The sequence below is a fragment of the Lactuca serriola genome, chromosome 3 (genome assembly GCF_051521515.1).
Source record: "Lactuca serriola cultivar US96UC23 chromosome 3, Lser_US96UC23_V15, whole genome shotgun sequence".
Classification (NCBI taxonomy): Eukaryota; Viridiplantae; Streptophyta; class Magnoliopsida; order Asterales; family Asteraceae; genus Lactuca; species Lactuca serriola.
In genome coordinates, this window is record NC_136410.1 from 256202302 (window position 1) to 256228813 (window position 26512).

General features: G+C 31.6%; 3 protein-coding genes and 1 pseudogene across 3 annotated transcripts; 3 read left to right on the forward strand and 1 right to left on the reverse strand.

Moving 5' to 3' along the window:
- Positions 1-305: 305 nt before the first annotated feature.
- RH1 (RNA helicase 1) lies at positions 306-3898 on the reverse strand. The gene is made up of 9 exons (XM_079032160.1): positions 3678-3898; positions 3317-3551; positions 2980-3234; positions 2193-2332; positions 1734-1911; positions 1462-1649; positions 813-1017; positions 612-717; positions 306-524 (listed from the first exon to the last, which is right to left on the reverse strand). Exons 1-9 carry the CDS (start codon positions 3806-3808, stop codon positions 433-435), a joined length of 1530 nt encoding a protein of 509 aa, XP_078888286.1. The 5' UTR covers positions 3809-3898; the 3' UTR covers positions 306-432.
- Positions 3899-7607: 3709 nt separating this feature from the next.
- On the forward strand, positions 7608-9897 carry LOC145093917 (uncharacterized). The gene is made up of 5 exons (XM_079032162.1): positions 7608-7809; positions 8362-8476; positions 8887-8976; positions 9052-9150; positions 9571-9897. Exons 1-5 carry the CDS (start codon positions 7742-7744, stop codon positions 9670-9672), a joined length of 474 nt encoding a protein of 157 aa, XP_078888288.1. The 5' UTR covers positions 7608-7741; the 3' UTR covers positions 9673-9897.
- Positions 9898-14420: 4523 nt separating this feature from the next.
- LOC145093918 (enoyl-CoA delta isomerase 2, peroxisomal pseudogene) lies at positions 14421-15346 on the forward strand (annotated as a pseudogene).
- Positions 15347-20418: 5072 nt separating this feature from the next.
- On the forward strand, positions 20419-23711 carry LOC145096198 (protein FAR1-RELATED SEQUENCE 5-like). Its single transcript, XM_079033960.1, has 5 exons — positions 20419-20629; positions 21025-21865; positions 21970-22153; positions 22369-22938; positions 23100-23711. Exons 1-5 carry the CDS (start codon positions 20419-20421, stop codon positions 23709-23711), a joined length of 2418 nt encoding a protein of 805 aa, XP_078890086.1.
- The last annotated feature ends 2801 nt before the right edge of the window (positions 23712-26512 follow it).

The following is a 26512-nucleotide window of genomic DNA, read 5'->3' on the forward strand; positions in this document are numbered from 1 at the left end:
GCGATGATCACTTTTAATTCCACTTCTTCCACTTTCTAATCTTGATTGGGTTCACATTGTGTGCAAAATACAGTACCATTTTTTATGTTTTCATTACACGTAGAATATCTAAAAATGGAAAATGTTTTAACTTTCTTCGGTTTCTTAGGGTAGATAATGCGGAAGATCTTAATTGCAAAGTTGTGTTAAATAGGGATTGGAAACTATAACATGTTTATGTATATATGAATCAAACATATTCGTCCAAAAGAACAAAATATTCATCATGGAGAACCTTAAGGGGTGAAAGTAATATGCAAATGTAGTTGAGGTAAAAAATCAATTAAAGATGATGAAACAACTGTTGCTACAAAAATCAAAATTTCCTTTAAAAAAAAACATAATAATAATAATAATAATAATAATACAACACTATATATTTTTAAGCATAAATCAGCGTTTTTTCATCTTGCTTGAAGACTTGAATCCAAGCTTACGTTTCTTAAATGCTTCCATTTCAACGTTCTCTTTTAGTTTCTCCAAAGCTTCACACACAAAAACACAACACCAAACTTAAAGCTAAAGAAACAAAGTATAGGATTCAACAAACGAGGGCAAATTCGTAAAATTACCAGCATCATAGGTGGATCTTAGGGATTCAATCGAATCAGATGGAAGTGTATGAACAGGACAAGAATCAATGTCGGCTTTCTTCAAAAGCTTCTTGAATTGCTTCACCTGAAACAATAAGTACAATAACAGAATTAATCTCTCAAATGAATTGAACCAAGGGTATTTTGGTCTTTTTGATTAAATAAAAAAAAAAAAAGTACTTCGTCTTGGTGTAACAAGGTGAAGCAACGGCCTGAATTCCCAGCTCTTGCAGTTCTCCCAGCACGATGAATATATGTCTTGATGTATGGCGGCTTATCATAATTAATTACATTTCTAACCCCTTCCACATCCATGCCACGTGTCATTGCATCAGACGACACCACCACTTGTACTCCACCTTCCCTAAATGCCCTCAATGTCTTGCTATATATAAAAAAAACAATATTTTAATAAGATGAATTAATAATTGAGAAATAAATAAAACTTAGAGTAAATTACACGAATGGTCCCTATGGTTTGGGGTAATTTGCGCGTTTGATCCCTAACATATTTTTTTAACTCGGAAGGTCCCTACTGTTTGTTTTTGTTACGCGTTTGGTCCCTGTCTTACCCAAAACGACTATTATTTAAATAGGAAAAAATGATGGGGCAGGTAAGGTAAGGTGAGAGGGGTGGGGTTGGGGGTGTGTTTATTTAAATAGATTAAAAAATCAAGGGTAAAATAGTCTTTTTATGTATGACAGGGACCAAGCACGTAACAAAAACCAACAATAGGGACCTTCCGAGTTAAAAATATAAACTAGGGACCAAATGCACAAATTACCCTAAACCATAGGGACCATTCGTGTAATTTACTCTAAAACTTACCTTCTCAAGGTTTGATGTTGATGACCCGAATATTCCTTGATTTTAATTCCCAAATCTCCAAAAAACTTAAGCAAAGTGCAAAGTCGGTGAGTCGACTCAACTGAAGAAGTGAAAACAATACACTTTTCCCCTTGTAAATTTTTCAAAAGGGAAACAAGGTAAAGAGGCTTCATCTGTTGTTCACATATCTTCACAATAGAACAAAAAAAACAAATTTAAATTTGTAAAATTATTATTAAAATCTTAACCCATAAAATATTATTATTATATACCAATTTGAAGGAGTGGAGATGTTCTGGAAGCTTATATCGTATGTGTCCGGTTGTCAAGAACAAAGGATGATGCAATTGAAGTTGAGAAAGTTTGGTTGGATCTTGAGTTAATGTTGCGGATAAAACCATCTTCATAAGCCTTGGGTAAGCTTTGTTCTTGAATCCCCTTTCTACACCACTGAAATTACAAGTTTCGTCCTTGTATTATTAAATATTTGTAGAAATGGTCCCTGCTTCCTAATATGTTATTAAATTATTACTGAAATGATGGTGAAATGGAGTTATGGACCCTTCTGAATTAGAAAATAATACAGAAATGGTCTGTGTGATCCTTGCTTAATACAAAATTTACGGAAATTGTCACTATGTTTCACAAAGTTACTAGAAATAGTCCATGTAGTTTAAAAAACTACGGAAATGGTCCCTGGTTAATTGAAAAGTATAAGAATTGCCACTTACATTCTCCTTACAGTCTTCAAGGAACCAAATGTAGAAGGATTGGAAAAAAAGGCATCAACAGTAGAGTTGGTGCATTGAAGAACCATAGGAAGCCATGACTGATATGATTCCCTAAGCAATCTATCCGTTTCATCAACTACCTGAAATATAATGAGGGCATTTACGTCTTTTACATATATGAGAGATATGATTACCTAAGCAATCTATCTTGTCATCATCAAATTACCAATAAAAAATGTCCACTTCACAAGCTTTCTAGACCTATTTTCAATGATAAGGGCGTTTACGTCTTTTACACACACAAGAGATAAAATGGTAATTTTTGTCCCATTGACATCAATGTCAATCCAATATTCCAATGCATATCAAACGCAATACAACTTGTTCTGTTTTGTTTTGTCATGTAACAAAAAGCGCCTAAATTACATGTTTACCCCTCAAGGATAGTCGAATTACCAACACAACATGAATTTTTAACAAAAACTCAAGCAGAAAAATAAGTACATGCAAAAAAAAATGTTCCTTGAAGTCTGGACAAGCTTTCTAGAGCTATTTTCAATGATGAAAATGAGGAGGGCATTAACGTCTTTTACACAGACAAGAGCTCAAGATCCACTTTTTAGGTAGGAAAAGGATAATTTGTCCCACTAACATCAGTGTCAATCCAATACATACCAAACACAGTACAATCTGTTCTGTCAAGTCATGTGATAGTATCGTACATAAGATATGGGGTCTAAATGACAAATTTACCCCTCAAGGGTACTGAAATTACTAAAAAACTTACCAAAAAACGAAGATGCTCGAGTGTAAAACCTTTGGTGTTGTTAATATGATCCATTAGTCTTCCAGGTGTTGCTACTAATATATCAACAGCACTTTGTAACTCAATGGGATGATGATGTGGATCATAACATATACCTGCTTCAAGTTTTGGTCTCTCAATAAGCATTGAGATTTCTTCTGATATTGAAGATTGCCCTACTGCCAAACCAACAGATAACCCCACTGCAGGGGCAATTGTGGCAAAAACATCCCTCACCTAACAAATAAATTTGATCTTCTTTACATTGATTCACTTATGAAAGCATTTTATGTAAATCTGAAGGAAGGATATGTCTAACCTGCAACGCTAAATCACGAGTGGGTAAAACCACTAAAGCTCGAAGACATTTGACAGAACGAGATGAAAGCGTTTGTACAATTGGCAATGCGTAGGCTAATGTTTTCCCACTTCCTGTAGGTGAATTCACACAAAGGTCTCTCTCAAAGGAACCAGGGCCCATGGTTTCTTGCCAAACCGCTACTTGAACAGGAAAAAGCGAATCGATTCCACTATTGCACAAAGCCGCCTCCAGCCTAATTCAATATTCGGAGAAACAGGAATGAAGAAACAATTTTGGACATATTTCGTCGATTGAAAAGTATTTGATAAGCGGCATAAACAAAAGCGTAAAGTAATCGAATGAGAGAGATGTTTGTTACCTTGGATTGAGAAATGGAAGCTGAGTAAGGGGGCAGTTTTCAAACGAACTAACATCAACTGGACTTCGCATCCATGGCAACACTGCTACTTTCTTTCTCGCAATCTGCTGCTCTTTTGCTTCTTCCTCCATGGTTGCAAAAGAGAAGCTGATGAAGCTCTTCGAACCTTGATGGTTTTGAGGTTGCAGTTTACAGAGTTACAGTGGCCGGATGCCCTGAGATCGCTAACATAACCGAGTAAAGCGGCCCTGCCTGCCCTGGTCGTATCCCAGTTTTTGGGCCAGTACCCCGGAGCCCAAAGTGGTTGGGCCTGTAATTTTACTTTAAGGACTATATTTTTGTAAATTTATTAAAAGAATATTTTAAAAGATATTCATCAAATACCATATATATATATATATATATATATATATATATATATATATATATATATATATATATGTGTGTGTGTGTGTGTGTGTGAGAGACAAAAATTGTTTAGAAAACTTTGAAAATATAGATTTTCGAATAATGTCATAAAAAGTCTTAAGTTTGATCGAAAATGTCGGTTTTATCTTCTGACAGATTTTTTGTTTGTTTATATCGCAAACTTGTCATTTTTTGTTATTGGTTTTGTCTTTTTTTTTTATTTGTAATAGCAAGTTTCCAAATTACCATTAAATATTATTTGTGAAAAAAACCCTTTATTTTATAAATATTTTGCAGAAAAGTCCTTAAAATTATTAGCATATGAAATATAAATATATATTCAAAATTCGATAAAACTAAATAGTTTTTTAAAATTTATATATAAAAAGTTTATATCAAATCAATATAAATTTTACCGTACTTATAAAACCAAAAAAAAAAACATATTTTTACCTTTAAGTATGGTAAATTTTATATTAGTTAGATATAAATTTTTGATATTTAAATTTTAAAAGTTATGTATCTAAACCCTAGTTTATTCTTATTTTCGATAGTGATAGTTGCTTCCTAGGGTTTATTGTATTTGTGTTCAATACTTGCATGCCTAATAGTGAAAACATAAATCCTACAAACTAGGGTTGCATACACACATTTGGATTGTATGTTATGCTCAAAACCCTTCAAAAGTAGATCCTTTCAACGCTTCAACCACAGACAAACTAGCACCCGATAGCTGAGGTGCTCGATCCGAAGAGATGATCACACAAGGATAGCCATGACCAATCAGGTCGCTGTTATCCCATAACTACCGGTCCTGTCAGTTCTTTCGAGGAGCCCTCTGGTTAACAAGAAACGAATGAGTATCGTGCCGCTGAGAGGAAGTATGTACGACAGACTGGGTGGACGAGTTAAAGAAGAACTGGGACACCCGGAGTTGAGGAAGTACACCTAAGGTTCGACAGGCCAAATCAAACCCGTCAATCTTGTTAACGACATTAGGAGTGAGATCATCCACAAAGAATCCATACTCACGTATAACCTCATCAAAGAAATCCGATATTGGCAGCCAAAGACTCGCTTCGAAAATCAACACAATGACTCCAACCTTTTCTGTTGGAGGCTGGTTAAAAATAGCCCCTTTCTTTGGAAATTACACTCCGTGTTCAGGCATAAACCCAAACCAAAACTGAAGAGACTCGAACTCTTCTGGTGTCGGGTCACTCCTAAATCGCAAGAACATCATTATAAATCTCGAACAGAAAACAGTTAGAAAAGAATGTCACACAGAATAAGACTAAGACAATTGAATCATATGAGGTACAAAGATCAAAACTTATCCTAGTAAAGGGGAATTTTAAATACAAAGCGGAATAATCAGTTGGTTGTCCCAGTAAAAACCGTCTGCGCAACCGACCCCGTTACGTCAGTAGACGTACTCAAAACCATCCTTGCCGATGTGCCTTGATCTAAGTTAGAACAACTTAGCTACCCAAGGCTAACGCTAACGTTTACTAGCCTATGGGACTTATTAATATATCCCTCTAAGAATACGTTAAAGATAATGGGACGATTATCTAAAGGAAGACCTAGCTAACAGTCGCTACCTAGCTTAAGTACTAGGTCGGGCCCTCGCCCTCGCAACCTCTTACTTAGGCCCTAGAGTTCTAACGCCAAGGTCCGACTCATAACTATTGGCTCCAGTCCATAACAAGCTAAAACAGTACCAACCACTCCCCAGAGTGACACGTGGAGTGCTCAGAGCGCTACTCTTCGGCGGTTCTGCACCAATAGCAGGTAAACGCTAGCGGTGTACGATCAGCCAATGGGATGGCTCTACGCCTTGGCAGTCTAGACAAGACAAAAAGTATTATCGGGGACATGCTCCCCCGATGACAGGTATAGAGGAAGCCCTTCTTCTCCAGAAGAAGGGAACACCTCTCTCTCTCTCTCTATCTTTATCTCAAACTAAACCCTAATTCCCCCCATACAACTATCGACTAGACCGTCAGAGTCTCGTTCCGGGACCCCATCCCCAACGACGAATAATGTTAGTTCTTTCTTTTTTGTGTTCTCAGGCTTAACTCAGGCAAAACCACAACAGACGACGTTAAGCTCGAAGACATATCACAACACTAGTGATCGAAACCTGAGAGAGAGAGAGAGAGAGAGAGAGAGAGAGAAACCAATTTAAGGAGAGAGAGAGAGGTGTGAGGATTTTATGGAGGGGCTCTCCTCTATTCATAGTAAATGGCATCGGTCCAAAATCAACCTAGCTTTCAACCTTATCCAGTCCTGGCGACATGATTTCGTGAAAATTTGAGAGGCGACATATTCGTTAATAAAATCAAATACTAGACGTTTCTCTAAGAAAACGGTTCGATTTCCATTCGCGAAGAAATAGCGTAGCTATCTTAACGAAGCGTTTGAAAGTATTTTTCAGACATTATCCGTTTATAGTCATGAACTTTCACTTCGTAAAAGGGTCGATATGACACGTGACAGAAAAGTTAGCTCTTGAATCAAATACCACATCAAAACCTGATTCGTAATTTATAACTAATTTTTCGATATAGATCGTACGGAGATTACTTAAGGAAGAAGGCGAACCTTAGCCGTTCAATCCTATCCTTAACAACTCGAGGTATTTTCGGGCATAAAAAGTTAAGAACATGGTAATTTCCTAAACTGAATGAGACTCATGAGAAAAGTGACATGGAATAAAAATTCATTTCCTAAGATGCCCCCTTTGCATCTAAAGTCGAGTTTTGACATCTATCAGGCGGTGAACTATTACCTGGTTGTTCATATTTTAAACTAGTCGTATTTTTTGCATATGGACTTCGTTTTCAACATTCTTTATGTTCAAATTTTCATATTTTAATGGACTAGGTGGCGAGCCTATTGATACCCCATAATAATGTCTAATACATATATCTTTTTCAATCGTATGTATTAACTCATTCCTTATGTATACTGAAACTGTTCGTTTATTAGAGATTTATATCAATCCAAGACTTGATTGATATTTTGGATGTATTTCATAGTTTAAAACCCTATAAACAACAAAACCATATTTTTATTACACATTTAGGTCTATTACAACAGTGATTAGGTTAACACTATTCGTTTAACGATAACATAATTTCCACACTTTTCACACATGTGCTTGTGAAGTATGAAAGAAGATCAAATTTGAGTGACACTCAATAAATACTTTAGATAAATAGTGTTAGTTCTCTTTCCATCAAACTCTATCATCGTTCCAAACACAATTTTAATTTACAATGGTTCATTATTTAACGAATTATGCAGCATTCATCTATTGAATGGCGAACAATTTTAAGTCGACTACAAGATTATTATTATTATTATTATTATTATTATTATTATTATTATTATTATTATTTTGGCTAAAGAAATCATATGAAAAATGGTGGAGGGAGGGGTATTTGTGTAAAAAAATCATTTTTAGAGTTCCAAATTCCAATTAGATCAAACCAGTGTCATAAATAGGCTCCTCGCAACTCTGAAAGAACCCAACCACTTTGATTTCTTCTCTTTCATCGGGTTCCGAGCAAGCAGCAGCAGCCTCCCAGATTTTCCCTGAGGCACCCATACACAAACACAACTACAGATTCAAAAACTCAAACACGATAATGGGTTTCTTTTCCTTCCTCGGAAGGCTCCTCTTTGCCTCTCTATTCATCCTCTCCGCTTGGCAAATGTACGTAATCTCTCTTTAGATCTACATCAACCTTTTTCATTCTTAATCTGATCCAATCGCTTGCTACCATCATAATGTACCAAACTATGCGTTGTTGGATCCGCCATCACCATGATTACCGACGAAGTTTTGCGAATTTCATGTTAATTTTGCAAATACAAACACAAATCTAATTCGTTTTTGTGAATGTTATCGTTTCCTGTTATTTAGGATTCGTTACCCCTTTTCGTAAAAACCATTGCTTGTATCGTCTGGCTGTTATTTTGATATATGAATGAATGATTTCCGACGTTTGATTTCGTGTTTAATCGCCATGAAAGGGGCGATCCAGGTGCATAAACTGCTCATCGGCTGCTTCGTTAAGAACACTAATACCTTCAAATTCTTCATTACCCTTTCTAACTTTTCATGATTATAAAACGCTTCTGAAGGGATAGAGTATAGATCATTTTAGAAACTGAAATTGTTTAAGATAGTTCCGTTCCTTAAATGCTTTTGAATGCTCTCTGTTTTATTCAAATCTCTTTAATTTGTGTACCTGTTTTTGAACAGGTTTAATGATTTTGGCGACCATGGTGGACCTGCTGCAGAGGAACTAGCTCCAAAAGTTGCTTCTATTCAGAGATTTCTAGCCTCCAAAATTGGAAATGGAGTGCCAAAAATTGATGTGAGACTCTAATTGCTTATCATCGATTAACTTAAAGTCGTAAACCAAATCAAAGAAAATGCTAAATAAACACCCCACTTAGGTGATGTTTCCATTTTCCTATTTGTTTGCTTATAAATAATGATGTTTGAAAAATCTATCAAGTTATAGCAATTTCATCCAAATTCAAAACAAGTGTAGTTGATACAAGTTCTTAGTAGATTTTTCAATATTGCTACATAAGATTTCTTTTTGAAAGTATGATGCTTTCATAGGGTAAAAAATTTAAGACACAAAGCCTTGAAAAGTTGAAAGGACAATGTAGTTATAGAAAGAATTAAATGAATGTAAAATACTATAATACACAAATAAATGATTGTGTGAAAAATTAAATAAGTTGATTAAAAATTTGAAGATATATATTGATACAGGTTAAGCATGTGGTTTTGGCTTCAATGGCTCTTAAAGGTGTTGGTGGGATTTTATTTGTATTTGGCAGCAGGACTGGTGCCTATTTGCTGGTAATAAATAAATATAATTAATTATTTTTATTAATTTTTCTTTGTTAAATCTTTTTCTTCATTTGCATTTTGCAGATGTATTACATCTTATTTATGACTCCATTGCTACATGACTTCTACGACTATGAAACCGATGATCCAAAATTCCATGTTCTTCTTCCAGAATTCGTGCAGGTTTCTTTAATTTATATATAATATTTTCTATAAGTAGAAGGACATTTTCGTCTTTTGCACATACGAGAAATCAAGAGCAAATCACTCTCTTACCTTTTTGGGTGGGGATGTGAATTGTGATATTTTCATTATGTTTTTGATTCTCCACTTAAAATAAATGTGTTTTGACTTTAATACCCATTGTTTTAATTGAAGAGAGAGAAACACAACAAGGGGTATAAAAGTCAAAACATTTTTTTTAGTAGATGAATCAAAAACCGTAAGTGGAAATATCATTTCCCTTTTGGGTGAGACAAAATTGTACTTTTTGTTCTATTGACATCAGTCCAATACACATCAAACACAGTAAAGCTTGTTTTGTTTTATCGTGTTTTGTGTAACAATAAAGTTATATTGATTTTGCTTTTTTTTTTTTGGCAGAGTCTTGCATTACTAGGGGCACTTTTGTTTTTTCTTGGAATGAAAACAGTGCTTCCAAGGAAGTTAATAAAGAAGAAGGCTATAAAAACAAAGACAATTTAGATTCATGGACAAAATGATTTGGTACTCTTATTATTTTTTGTTTCTAGAATGTGCTTCCAAGGTTCGGATTTTTTGAAGCTCATGTTGTGTAAGCCTTTCTAGAACGTTTTTGGTTCGATGATTTTCGTTGTAATTCTCTTTTGTTCGATGTAATTTCAATTTTATTTATTGCCAAACGTTAATTGGATATTTTTCTTAATGTGGGAAAGGTATTCTTTAGATGGATTTTTTTGTTTTTTGGTTTTGATTCTTTTAAGCTTCTTACAAGTGATTGTGGTTTTAGTTGATGTAAAACCTTGATATGCTACTTTTATTTGGAGTAAATTACACGAATGGTCCCTATGGTTTACGGTAATTTGCGTGTTTGATCTCTAATTTATTTTTTTAACTCAGAAGTTTTCTACTGTTTGTTTTTGTTACACGTTTGGTCTTTGTCTTACTTAAAAAGACAATTTTGACCTTGATTTTTTAATTTATTTTAATAAACACACCTCCAACCCTACCTTTCTCATCTTACCTTACCACCCCATCAATTTATCCAATTTAAATAATAGTTTTTTTAAGTAAGACAGAGACCAATCGTGTAACAAAAACAAACAATAGAGATCAAACGTATAATAAAAACAAACAGTAGAGACTTTTTGAGTTAAAAAAAATAAGTTATGGACCAAATGTACAAATTGCCCCAAACTATAGGGACCATTTGTGTAATTTACTCTTTTATTTGCAATCAAATCTGTTTTTGACATTGCTAAAAAAGTATGTTGTTGTCTAGTCTAATGTGTAATGTCTAAGATAGCATTTGGTATGCAGTTATCAAAAAAATGAACGGAATGGAGCATTATGAAAAAAATCTTAGTTTGATTTTCTTAGACTGATTTTCATTTGGTAAGGAGGTTTTTTATTCATTCATTTGGGAAAAGGAAATGACTATGACCTGTAATAGTCAGTCAAAATGATAGGATTATGATGAACACAAATAATAAGTTTGATGATATGTTACGTACAAAAAAAAAGAACCAAATGTAAACAAAATCAACAGTTGGTTATCTTTTTGTGATATCCAAAAAGTTATGATGAACACAAATAACAAGTTTGATGGTATATTGCGCACAAAAAAAAAACCAAATATGAATAAAATCTACAATTGGTTAATTTTCAGTTATTTTCCCTTGGTCTTGTAACAATTTATTACTCTAGAGTTTTTTGGCGCTCTTGCAAGACACCATTTTATAAAATAGTTATGGTTTTCTGTGTGATTTTATTGGGCTATTTATAATTACTTGTAGAACTTTATTGCAAAAATTCTATAATAATAATAATAATAATAATTTATTAAATAAATATGAAACCCCAAGTATATGATCAATCGGTCCGTTTGATCAAATCAAATGACCTTTTGGTATGAAAATAAACTAGATTATAGCCCGCGTTAAACGCGGGAAACGCATAAAAAAATATATAATCGTTTATAGATATTGTATAATTATTATAAAAAAATATATGGTTATTGGTATTATTGAAATGTATAGAAAATACATTGAAAACGATAAATATATATAATCATTGAAAGATCTCTTTGTAGACATCATTTTTTATTTTATTAGTTGAACGGCTTTCCTCGTCTCATATAGTTATGATATTTATATATTTATAAGCATTTTAATTAGACGTTCCTTGCATAATAATGTTACCTAATTTAAACATATATTGACAACCAATATACCGTTTTTTCTATTTCATTAAATATTGACAACTATTTCATTTATTCAAATAAAGTTATGTAATATAATTTATAAAATGTTAAATGTTATATAGATTTAATTTTAGTATATCATCAATGGAGATTCTTTTCTAAATCATGATTGGTTTATTTTAAATTGATTATAAATATAAATGCTATAATAATATTACAAAATTTGAAATATCTATATTTGTTGTGTAAATTAATAAATTTTATTGTTACTATACAAAGATAAAAAAGTATGTTGATATGATATACAAAAACATAATAATTTCAATGATATTTTAAAATCATACCAAAATTAACCGGATTCTTATGACATAAAAATTAAAAAAAAATCATAATCATCTCTAATATATAAAAGTAACATTTTCGTAATTAATGTTAGTTCCCAAGATAGTTAATTTTTGTTTTGTTAAAGGTACCTAATATCTTTTCATGTTTATTTGAAAAGTTTCAGAAAAGTATATTTCATGTAATTTGTGACAAAGAAAATCGAAATATATGAATACATACATTTGATATAGGAACAAAAAATAATCGAAAAAAATATAAAAAGCGAAAGAAGTTACGGAACTTCTAGCGCACAAGAGCGAATGTTTATAGCAGAGAATGATGATGTAAGTTATAAACAATATTAACGATGTTGTAGGAGAAGGTTTGAAGAAAAGAAACGATTGAAAATAAATGTGAGTCGCGGATTCAATGATGAATCGTATATGTATGTGATAATTTGAATATGATTTTTCGGTATTAATGATTTCCTAATAAAAAAGATTTTATATTAATGGTTTACTAATATAAGCGGATTTATATTAATGGTTGATATTAAGGCCTTGATTGAAATGATTTGTTAGTAATATATTTTTAACATTAACCATATTAAAATCTTAATAACTGGAAATTCAAGATGTAAAATATGGAAAACTTTTATTGGAATTAAATACATTCAATTTCAACGAATGTAAGTTATTGATTGATGATTGGAAAGCATTTATTGGAATTAAATACATTCCATATGGGGAAGATGATGTCAGCAATTTGATCTAAGGGTGAAAAAAATAAGATTAAAAAACAATCAATGGTCCAGATTATTTAAGATGATGTCATAAGGTTTCTCTTTTAGTAATATTTAAGATTTAATAAAATTCAATTGACAAAAACAATTCATATGGGTAACTAAAATGACGAGTTCAAATCAAATGACTTTTTCGTATGAAAATAAATTTAATAAAATTTAATTGACAAAACCGACTCATATGGGTAACTAAAATGACGAAATTGAATTTAAGTAAGTTTAATTAGTTCTAACTTTTGACGACAACCTCTAGACATATATATACTAGGGGTGTTCGCGGTGCGGTTTATCCTCAAACCGCAAACCGTACCGCATATGCGGTTTGTTATTTACGGGAATCGCAGACCGCACCACAAAGGTAATAAACCGCGTTATGCGGTGCGGTTTTGTGCGGACGGTTTTGCAGTTTTTGTGCGGTTTCATAAACATAAATATTAAATTTAGTTTTAAACATAATAAACGTGTGATGCTTTATATTCTATGAAGAAAAGATTAATTGTCTGTATAAGCATCTTCTTTATCTATAACATCAAAATATTTTATAATATTTTAAAATTATAATATAAACTTATGGTACTGTAAAGTGTAAACACATATTTTTGATATAGTTGGTTTCCCAATTTGGCTCATGTTTATCAATCGAAATCTCATAAACATTATTAAGGGTATTAAAAGTGGTAGACATCTAGCGTGTTGTATGTGTGTTTGTGTATGTATATATATATATATATATATATATATATATATGTGTGTGTGTGTGTGTATGTATGTGTATGTAGAAATCTCATATATATATATATATATATATATATATATATATATATATATATATATATATATATATATATATATATATATATATATATATATATATATATGGTATTTTGCAGTGCGGTTTGAACCGCAGTTTGGTAGCTATAAACCGCACCACGAGCGTCCAAAACCGCATTATGCAGTGCGATGTGGTGCGGTGCGGGCGGTTTATGCGGTTTGTGCGATTAGATGTACACTCCTAATATATACCAAAAAAATTTAAGGTATCACCATTACAAAGTATCAAACAAAACTACATGGTTTTCACCTGGTTTAAATTTTAATAAATAAATAAGAAAAATAAGTAAATTTCATTCATATCCTTACAAACTTTTAATATTACATTAATATCAAACTATAAAAATTACATTGTATCCAAACTCATATTTTAATTAGGATTAAACTAATTTAATATTAAAAATATTATCTAAAAATCAAAATATTATATGATATTACCAAACTATCATTTCCAAATCTTTTTTAAAATATTAACCACTCGACCCATGAAGTAAACATCACCGACATCGGAAAACTTCCTAAGTGTTCCATTGTTATCGAATTTGAGTTCTTCATTGTATTTATTTGAAAATATAGTTTCTTCTTGGGTTTGGGGCAATGCATGTGATTTTCAAACTGTCAATCCCTACATATTTTTGCTGAATTGCTTCCTTTATTTTATTTTATTCTAAGTCTAATTAATCTCTCCGTCTACCTCATTTCTGTAAAATGTTATCTTTTTTGAGCTTACACACAATTTATTTATTTTGTAATATAAATTAAGTGTTTGCTTTTATTGTTCTTTTAAGATTTTTTTGGGTGGGGTTTAGTGTAATAGGTTTGTACACCATCGAAATAATATGTGTGCGGACAGAACAAAATTTTCAAGAACTAGTACGACAAATTTTGTAAGAGAAGAACAATTAGGATTTTCTTTCAGATGATTACTAGTTTAAAAAAGAGATATAAGGATATTTTAATAATATCATATGGTATTTTGATTTTTCAAATAAGTTTTTTAGTATTAAATTGATTTAATATTAATTAAAATACGAGTATATGAATTTATAGTTTTAGAATGACGTAATTTTAAAATTTGTAAGGATATAAATGAAATTAATATACACTATCACCATTGAACCGGGTGCAAAAAAAACAACAGATCTAAATTCCGGCCGGCGATATGTGCACTCTAGATAAGAGAGGCAACATCTTCATCCTCACTTTAACCGGCGACGGCGGCGATGAACATCGTCTGAACCCTACTCTCATCGCCTCCATCCGATCCGCTCTTTCCGAAGCCAAGTCTCAATCCACTCGCGGCACCGCCCTTATCACCGTCGCCGAAGGTAAATTCTTCTCCAACGGTTTCGATCTCGCCTGGGCCAAATCCGCCTCAGGAGGATCTCCTTCGGAAGCAGTTAACCTCCTCCGTCACATGGTGGAACTCTTCAAGGATGTAGTCGCCGACTTCATCTCCCTCCCTATGCCAACAATCGCCGTCGTCACTGGCCACGCCGCCGCTGCAGGGCTGATGCTCGCGATGAGCCACGACTACGTCTTGATGCGTCGCGATCGGGGGATTTTGTACATGAGTGAGGTCGATATAGGGATGACTTTACCTGGGTATTTCACGGCGTTGATGAAATCGAAGGTTGCGAGGCCGGATGTCCGGCGGGATGTATTGTTGCGTGGGGTGAGGGTCAAGGCGGAGGAAGCGGTGGCAAAGGGTTTAATTGATTCGGCGTATGATAACGGGGAGAAGGCGGTGGAGGCTGGTGTGCATATGGCGGAGGAGTTGACTAAGAGGAAGTGGGACGGCGAGGTTTACGCCGAGATACGGAAGTCGTTGTACCCGGAGCTGTGTGGCGTGCTCAGCTTGGTTAGCCGGGATCTCGTAAAAGCTCGGCTTTAAGTTTGGGGGTGGAAATAGAAGGGTGGAATTGTTATTTTTATTTTTGTAAGGTTATTTCTGTTGTTGGTGGATACTTGAAGGGATGTAACTGTATAATCTTCTAATAAAAGTATATCGCGTTTTAATCCTTTTTTTTTTTTTTTTTGTTTGCAAGTGGTTAGAGATGAAGATGATAATATTTCATATTTTCATTATCCTTTTTGGAGAAACTCATTGTGAGAGCACTTGCATATATCCTATGAATGATCATATCTTCTCACTTGTTAGGTAGATCATGCAATATATGGGTAATATTAGTAGTCATGTTCATGGCCTTAAGGAGTAGAGGTCACAAATGTGTTGTCTCCATGCGGGTTGAAATAATTTGACTTTAATTGAGACCCGTTTAATTATCATGTTTCGTATTAATGTTTATTTTCTGTTAGGGTTTTGGCGTTGTAAATATATCGTGTTGTATTAGATTGAAAAACTAAATATATTGGAATGGTAGGATCGAGGTAGAAAAAAAAGTGAAAAAATGAGAATGAGTAGTAGTTTGGGAAGCAAATGATCAAAATTCACAATAAGTTTAAAGAATTAGATGATAAAGTCACTTTGAAGGGGAAGTGTGGGAGTGAGGTTATGGATTATAGATGAACTTTTTAGCAGAAAACCGGTTCTTGGTTCCCGAATCTATCAATTTTGGTTTTCTGTTTTTTCGGTTTCAGTCATGTTCGGGTCGGTTTTGCTACCGAATACCTTCTTAGATAACAAATTTCCTACTACAACCGAACTGAAAGCAGTTAGTGGTATTCGGTTCAGTTCTCGGTTTCCCATTCACTCTTTAACTAGTTTTCAGTTAGTCTGGATCCGGAACAACTTACATCCTTATTATCGAATATGCAATTAATTAACGGCTTTCACATTATAGAACGATCCTATCCAAAAAATAATAATTTACATTTGGTTTTGGTTTTAAGCATTCTTAGTTTACCTAAAAGATTTAAAAAAAGCTGCAAATAAACAGATCATTTCTTGTTTTAAGGTTTGAACCACAACTTTACCAATTCTAATTTTGGTTTCGTGTCGTGTCAACTTATCATTAAACAAACTGAAATCTTTGACTTATAGTACCAGTTTGGTGCTTTATGTCAATTTTTTTTTGAAAAAAAAATATCACACAAAATAGTTTACATTTTAAGAATGGTTTGTGGGAAAATATGGATTCGTACAAGATTCTGGATATATATATATATATATATATATATATATATATATATATATATATATATATATATATATATATATATATATATATTCAAGTATTCTAACTAATTATTGTGCGGATATCGTATCCTATGAGAATTACTAAGAGAATAAGTTGTTTAGCAATGCAAATATGTTCAACCTTATAAAAATATCGTCATGTTCATGCATTCTCGATAATTATTATTTATTTTTGTTCCTACACATCGTTTTTCACTCATTTTTATTCTGACAGAATACGACCCAATAAACATTCTGACAAACATTCTAACAGAAATGAGAATAATAATAATAAGTGTATAATAACCTTATAGACGATTTAATTAGTGATAATGTGTGTTAATGACAATAGTTATGTAAGATTAAACGTATTCGCATTGCTAAACAACTTATTATCTTAGTAATTCTCATAGCATATAATATCCGCACAATAATTAGTTAAAATAGAATAACCTAAGTGTGTGTGTGTGTGTATATATATATATATATATATATATATATATATATATATATATATATATGGGTTAGGTTATAATGTGGATGGTAAATATTGTGTGGATGTATGGTTAAAACTTAAATGTGAGCCAATAACTTATCTTATAATTGGAAAGTGTGGTATCTACTCTAATAAATGAAAGTTTTTTTTTGCCACATGTCATCTTCTCTTTCATTTGGACACATGACATTTTCTAGAATTTTTAAATTTTCTATTTTCCACTTGTCATTTTATTGTTTTTTTCATTTTATTAATTAGAATTTCATATTTAATATGTAAGGTAATATATATGTAAGTTATTTATTACAAATGATTTATATGTGTAATGTATTCAATACATTAAAGCCTCATTAATTTTAATAATTCAAGTTTTTTCTTATTTTTCTTATAAATTCAAAATTTTCAAATTGTTAAATTTTCATATTTAATTTTTTTTTCAATTAAACCCATGTAATACATGGGTCTCACACCTAGTTAATATTATTATATTAAAAAAAAACGTTCTAATAGGAATAAACGGTTGCCAAAGGCTATTAATGTAATTTTACATGTGCATTAAACAAGGTAACACCGAATATATTGGGAAAAGCTGATTGCATTCTCCATTAATAACGCACCTAGTAACAAAGTGTGAAGGATGTACCGGTGAAGAAATCAGAGCAAAATTGTTCAAAATTAGGGGTCGATAAAGAAGAATTAATAATCATAGTACATTATAAACAAGAATTCAAGATGTGAGGATACAAAGTGTGTGGTAATTACATACAACAGATTGAAAATATTTTTAAAGAATGACGAGTCGAAGATCAAGTTCAATATTCGATAAGGAATTCAAGTCGAAATACAAGAATACACCCGACACTGCTTTGAATTTAGACGATGTTGATTCGTTGCACCTCCTCAAGGTACTTTTTTTTAGATTTTACAACAACAAAAAGAGTTTGGGTTTTTTTTAGTTTTTCTGTCTGTTCTTAGTTTGGGGTTTGTTATGCATAATTTTCTGGAACTTTAGGTGTGTTTAATATCCCATGTAAGCAATAAAATGTAGTTTATTATTTATGATTAAAAGTTTTGTTTTTTCGTTTTTTAAAACTTCATGAATTTTGTTTTTGTGTCAAAATTCTACTGGAATATAGTAGATTCTGAAAGAATTGATTTTTAAGATTGTTTGTTTTGAGGTCTGATATAATATGTAGAGGATGGTTTATGATTTAAAGTATTTTTTTTAATATTCGTGAAGCATGTGTTGTATGAGAATTCTGGTGGAATTGAACTGATTCATAAAGAATAGTTCATCACAAATGTATTTCAGTATGAACTCTAATGTGAAAAATGTTGGCTTTTTTTTGGTACAGAGTAATTGGTGTATAATGTGATGTAGCTATGTGTTATGGTAGAATGAATGTGCGTTATGATTTTATTGCATAGTTAGTGTGCTGATAATCTGGTAGAATATGTATACTCTATGTCTTATAAAAAAACTAATATTATTGGATGCAAAAAAGAATAAATTTTTTTAACATACTAAATTGCATTGTGCTTTCAGATATGTTAATTTGTTGTGCCTAAATTAATGATTATCTTAACTTCTTTCTGTGTAGGGGCAACCAATGTTCCACCACAATCTACGATAGTGGAAATGGTGCAACAACAAGAAATACATTAAGTTGATGAAACATAAAACGAACAGCCAGTATATCAAATAATTATTCTAATACGAGTGTTAAAAACAATAAGATAAAATATTATGCAATAGCAACACCAGATAAGAAAAAGCCAAAACCATTAAATATATTAATAAAAGAAATGGTTCTTAGGTCCAATAAGAAAGTTGACAAGGTTCAAGCGGTGTTAGAGCAGAAAAAGAATAAAGGAAATGATTGCTTGGAAACTACAATACCTTGAAACAGTTGAAACTCATTCGATTATTCTATATGATTCTGAAGGGATGATTGTTCCAATAAAAATAAAAATAAAAATATCCGATCCTAATTCTTTCATAATTCTAAATGATCAAAATCTGTAAATAAAAATTGAATACAACAAAATTTATTACATATCTGAACGAACTCGTGTTGAGTATCATCCATGTCAATTGCAATGAAAAAAGACCTGGAACCTATTTTGATTAGAAATATATTTGAATCCTTAACATATATATTTGAATAAATCAAAGGATAATAAAATTAATTCACTATTTGAATAACCTTAGAAAAGGGATATTATTATGAATAATATATATTATAATTTATTAACTTCATTAATGAACTAAATTAAATTACTAATGCACCCTTCTTACCCTTTTATATATATATATATATATATATATATATATATATATAATATCTATTATAATTTATTAACTTCATTAATGAACTAAATTAAATTACTAATGCACCCCTCTTACCCTTATATATATATATATATATATATATATATATATATATATATATATATATATATATATATATATATATGAGTAGGATCAAATGAGAACACCTAAAAGGTTGAGAACGCGAGAACACTTATCAGCCAATCATTTTATTAGGGTATTTAAGTAAATTTGTATTTAATGTAATTTTTAATTAATATAATACAATTAATAATAAGGGATGATTGTTCCAATAAAAATAAAAATAAAAATATCCGATCCTAATTCTTTCATAATTCTAAATGATCAAAATCTGTAAATAAAAATTGAATACAACAAAATTTATTACATATCTGAACGAACTGGTGTTGAGTATCATCCATGTCAATTGCAATGAAAAAAGACCTGGAACCTATTTTGATTAGAAATATATTTGAATCCTTAACATATATATTTGAATAAATCAAAGGATAATAAAATTAATTCACTATTTGAATAACCTTAGAAAAGGGATATTATTATGAATAATATATATTATAATTTATTAACTTCATTAATGAACTAAATTAAATTACTAATGCACCCCTCTTACCCTTTTATTTATATATATATATATATATATATATATATATATATATATATATATATATATAAAATATCTATTATAATTTATTAACTTCATTAATGAACTAAATTAAATTACTAATGCACCCCTCTTACCCTTATATATATATATATATATATATATATATATATATATATATATATATATATATATATATGAGTAGGATCAAATGAGAACACCTAAAAGGTTGAGAACGCGAGAACACTTATCAGCCAATCATTTTATTAGGGTATTTAAGTAAATTTGTATTTAATGTAATTTTTAATTAATATAATACAATTAATAATCAATATATTATCCATTATTATTTATCTATAATTAAGGGATATTCCATAGTTATCGTTGAATTGAATATACGATTTCCAGTATACCATTCGTGATTTAGTCAATCGAAATTTGTATCTCTAACATCATTTATGGTTGAAGATAACAACGTAGGAATTTGTTAACAAAGCAATATCGATGTCGGACTGTTTTGATTACAGTAGCGATGATACCGAACATGATGATCAATATGGCGACGAAGCATTCAACAATAATCAATATGATGAAGACGATTTCTATCATTTGGATGATCAATACAGCGGAAGAATTCAATTATCTGATTATGCGAGTGAAGGTAACAATTCAACATCTTTTAAAGACAGATCGTGTATTACAATCAGTATTGAATGTATGTATATGATGAATAAGACGTGTCATTTATTCAGTACATATTTGTATACGATTAATCATATATGTTTTATGGATTAATTAGTTAATGCTGGTGTATATCACAAATCGTTGTACATTGTTTTGTAAGTTTAATACAATGTTTCTTAAGTTTGATAAGCATTGGTGATTATGCGACAACACAATTATATATGATAATGATTTAGATCTTTTGACATAGTTATGTGTATTTTAAAATGAGTAAAAACTTCAACTTTGATTACTGTTTCACACATGTTGATTATGATTAGAAAATTGTTTAGTTTACGGGGACTCCTAGTTTATGAATATGTAATTGATCTAAATTTATATCATGTCTCTCATGTCGCATTATTGTTTTTTGTTGTCTAAAAAAAGGTACAAATCGAACTGATTCTGAAGAGGAATCATTCAATAGTAATGTTGTTGACTCGCCCGATGAGAAAACCAAGTTGTGGAAACCTATTGTTCCTAAAGAATTTATGCCAGATGTAGATGCTACTTATCAATCATTAGAGGAGGCGGTTGAAATGTATAAATTATATGCAGATAAAGCAGGTTTTGGTGTCAGGTTAAATACAGTAACGAGTTTTGGTGACAAAACCATTAAAAAAAGGTATGTAGTGTGCAACAAAATGGGTAAAATACCTAACAGATCAACTGACACTTTGGATCCTGAGGGAACTGGAAGGAATAAACGAAACTCAAACTTCAGAATCAAGGACTGCAAGGCATTGATAAAGTTTGAAAGGTTACATATGCGAACTAATGCTTGTAAAATATATGAGTTTGAAGAGAAGCACAACCACCCCCTAGAAACTAAAGAAGAAAGATGTTATTCCAAACGTGCACGACGACTTAGTTATAAAGACAAGGAGTTTATAGTGCGTTCTTTGCGTTCTTCAACATCTAACATTGGTGCAACAAAGGCACATAAGTTACAAGCTAGTTTGCAAGGAGATTATGAAAACGTTGGCCCTGAAGCAATTGATTATAAAAATTTTAGAAGGAAGATGGGAAACATTATAGGAGACAAGGATGCACAGCTGGTTGTTGACAAAATGAACATGAGGAAAGATGAGTTACCTAACTACACATTTGAGTATAAATGTGTTGATAGTGTGTTAAACGCAGTGTTTTGGGCGGATGAAACCGATAAGTTATATTACAAGGAGTTTGGAGATGTGATCTCATTTGATGCTACATTCCGAACAAATAAGTATGCTCTTATAGTTATCTATTTTTTTCTTTAAATATGAATATTGATGTTTTTTGAGTTTATAATCAATGTTCAATTTGTTTTTAATTACCTTTTTAATACAGGTATGGAATGATTTTTGTGCTGTTTACAGCCATTGATAACCACAAACGTTCAATAAACATTGGAGCAGGTTTGTTAAGCAACGCGTCAATAGAATCTTATCGTTGGTTGCTCGAAGCTTTTTTGAAAGCACATGGAAAACACCCTCAATTATTGTTAACAGACCAAGATCCAGAAATTCTACAGGTCGTTGAAGCAATATTTCCTAGTTTTAATCATTGTTTATGTATGTGGCACATTATGAAAAAAACTACAAGCTAAGGTGTGTATATTTTGGTTAAAGTTAACACGCAACATGTTTTATTCAGCAATGATTTACACAGTTTACGTATTTTTAAAAATGATTAGCATAAATATTGTTTATTTATAGATAATCTTATAAAATTCTAATGTTTTTTTAGGTTTCAGCCGATTTTTTGAAAAACACTGATTTTCGAAAGCGTTTTACTAAGCTTGTTTGGAATGTCTACATCGAGCCTGAAGTCTTTGAATCAAGGTTGAAACTGCTTATGAGAAAATTCAAACTACATGACAAAAGATGGTTCAAATACATGTACAGGGATCAAAAGCTTTGGATTCTAGACTATTTTAAAGACATGCCACTACACGGTCTGATGAAAACTACCTCAAGGTCTGAAAGCGTCAACTCATTTTTTAGTAAATACTCTAACTCTGGTAATTTGCTTATCTATTTCATGATGAACTACGACACTGCAATTGGAAAGAAACGGAATGGTCAACAAAAACTAGAACATGATACAAAAAATGCAAAGCATGAAATGACGCTTCCAAGTGGATTACTAGAACATACAGCTACGGTTTACACTAAAACCGTTTTCTATGAGGTCAAAAAGGAAATATTTAAAGCAGTCTGGTACTGTTCTATTGACAATGTTAAAATGATTGATGGGTGGCAAGTTGTTATGATTACACAAACGGATAAGAGCAAACAGTTGAAGATAAAATGCAAGGTTATATTCATCGTTTAAACGCTATTCATTAGTGATCATACAAGTATATTATATCATTGTTTCTAAATTACATATACTTGTTTCAATATTATGCAATAACCACCAATAATATGTTAATTCAGTCAGTTACTAACATACACTATTTTTATTATACAATGTAGGTTGAACTAAAGTTGACTGAAAAAGAAGTTAAATGTTCATGCAATCACTTCATACGTACTGGCATTTTGTGTCGTCATATTTTTGTTGTATTGAAAAACAACCATGTTGAAGAGATTACAGAGCAGTATATTCTCAGAAGATGGAGAAGGGATGCAATTTCCATCCATTTGCTTGCCATGAAACATGTTGCCATGGAAACAGAAGATGACACCTTTAAACTTCTAACTGAGGCATACAACAATATTGAATACTGCTTGGATCATTTCAAAAGAAGCAAGGAGAAATTTTTGGAATTTGTTGAAAAAACACGTAACTTGAAGCAGGCAGCAATGGAGTTTGGCAGTTCAAACCAAACATCATCTGATAATGATGAAGAAGAAATTATTCAAATGCTTGGAATATGCAGCATTCCTGATGAAATAAATATCCATCCACCTTCATCTATACGTACAAAAGGTAGTGGAACTAAGAAAATAATGGTTAGTGCTATTGAGAAAGTTGTTGCAGCTGCAAAGAAAAAAACCAGAATGTGCACAGGTTGCAATCAATATGTTAACCATAATTGGAGGACTTGCAAAGTCAGACTTGCACGAGAGTCAAAACAACCTTAAAATGGCCCATTCGTTTGCCCATTAAATTTTACTTTTCTATTAGATTTATGAATAAGAATATGTTTCTATGATTTAGTATGTCATTTTATCTTAAAACACCTTCATTATTTTAAACGTTTTGTTTTATTCAACAATTAATAATAGCATAAACAAATCTGGTAATCCTAACAGATTAATGATATTAATAGGCATTTAAACCTATGTTATTTGATTAAAATAGTTTGCACTTAGAATAGATATATTTTTCCTTTGTTGAAATTATAAAAACATCAATCATTATAGACTACAGTCCTATACAATTCAAGCTGTATTCATAGTCTATTGTATGTTGTTAGTAGTATATCATAGTAGACTTTAAACCCTTTTTTATAGTCAATAATGAATAATATCATAAATACATTAATTACTTTCAACATATTAATGATATGAAATTTGTGAAATACTCTTCTGTTAAGTTAAAACAATTTGCATTTACAGTATAATATGTTATGAATAATTAATGTATTTATGCTATTATTCAATATTGAATAACAACATACTTTAAGATATAAAAACAGCAACAATCATTATAGAATATAGATATATTCATTTAAATTATTAAAAGTTATGATTGTATGGTCATAGTAGTATAGCATATTAACAATTGTTTGTTAGTAAGAATCATTGGTGAATATACATTAAAATTATACCAGTCATGTTAATCATCGTTTTTTGACATAATTTAATTTTTCAAAAGTTAATGTAAAATTATAACTATTAAAATATAACCATTCCATTACTAAAAGTACCAAACCAAACGAACTATTGTACGTTTTGCAACCCAAGTTAATATCCTTAGCATACAAAACCATTGTTTTAAAACTATCCAAAAGAAACCATCGAAGTCATAACTAAAATAACTTTTTTAACATAACTAACTAAAATCATCCAATCTCGTGTGAATTTGTTCCTTTGCAATGGCCAACAATTGAGAACGTTGTCTTGAAGGAATCTTGTGGAATTCATCAACCTTTTGGAGCATATAATCTTTTTGCACATTATATTCATGAGTGACGATTTTGTATAAATACTTTGTCCTCAGTTTAACAAGTTGATCATCTTGTGCAGAAGGCTCGTTCTTGAACCCAGCTTTAAACTCATTCATACTTCCACCCATATGCGTTTCCATGTGACGCATCGTAAACACACCACAATCAATGTGGTTGTTTATTGTTCTCCAAGGCATTTCCAGTCTATGTGGCATCACATGTGAAAACATCTCAACTTTTGGATGATTCTGAGATTTTAAGTAATCAACTATGTACTCTTTCTGAAAATGGAAAAAAGATTGTCAACACATATGAAATTTTATTAACTATTTAATGTAACTTTTATTAATCACTTACAATGATTTGGGGCAACTGACCATATCTATCATCAATATGATCATCAACTTTGTTGTTGTCAATGATTACAAATTCTGGGTGTTGTAGATTGATCACAAAAAGGAAAATGTGGAAGGAACGGATGACTGGTAGGAAAAGTTGCAACGTTTATTCATTTACATGTATTCACTTTATTCAATATTCATATTTTATCAATGATAAATAAACACATAAGTAAACTGTTCAGATATATCTCTTACCAATCCAACGTAACGTAGGCTTGCGTCCATATCTTCAATAGAAAGCACCAGATTCTGAATGAATTTATCTTTACATTGACTTTCTATTAAATCACTTTCAAGATATGAATTATGTAATCCATTTTTAAAAACTCATTAGCTTATTTATATGTTGTATTTAAAAAATAGTATAATCAACATTGATCAATATTAAATTATACCGTCACATCTGTCTTGCAATAAACTATAAGAGGCGATTCAGGTGCACGCTTACTTTCATCAAGATTCAACACTTGACTCCAACAATCAATCACATGACCAAGTAGTTCACATGTTGGAAAAAAAACTTTCCATGTGAAATCTCTCAGCAGAAAAACCATCCAAAGTGTGGAAAACTATATCATTGCAAAAGACGTGACCAATTAATACTAATTTTAATAAGCAACCAACAAAATTAAGTAATTTTAAACATATTTTAAATGCAACTTACTTTGGCTCTCCATGGAGAGAGAATATCCATTCTGCTACACTGTAACACCCAAAAATTTCAAACCAATTTAAAATTTTTATACATATCAAGTTCATTAAAAACATTACAACTTTGTTTTCAAATATTAGTTATCAGAGTTTTTCCTAGAAACATAAGTATAATAGGAGGAGCTATACGATCACGCCTTCGCCTTGCCGCGATCCTCTAATGTACCTGAAACAATAAACTGAAACTGTAAGCTCGAAAGCTTGGTGAGTTACCCCCAAAATACTGATACACATATAGTCCACATAGCAATATCAACCTTAACATATCATATCAATAACACATAACAACACGTAACGGGTCCACATCTTTACAGACTGGAATACCCTTGGGCCCACAGTGTGAGTCTGGAATGCCAGCCGAGCCCTCAACTCACAACTGGATTGCCACCAAGCCCTCTGTACGAGTCTGGAATGCCGACCGAGGCCTCAGCTCATATCTGGAATGATCCCGAGTCCTCAATATGAGTCTGGAATGCTTACCGAGCCCTCAGCTCATATCTGGCTTACTCCCGAGTCCTCAATATGAGTCTGGAATGCCTACCGGGCCCTCAGCGCATATCTAGCATACTCTCGAGTCCTCAGTATGAGTCTGGAATGCCTACCGGGCCCTCAACTCATATCTGGAGTACTCTAGGGTTTGTTGGCTACCGCATGGAGCAGT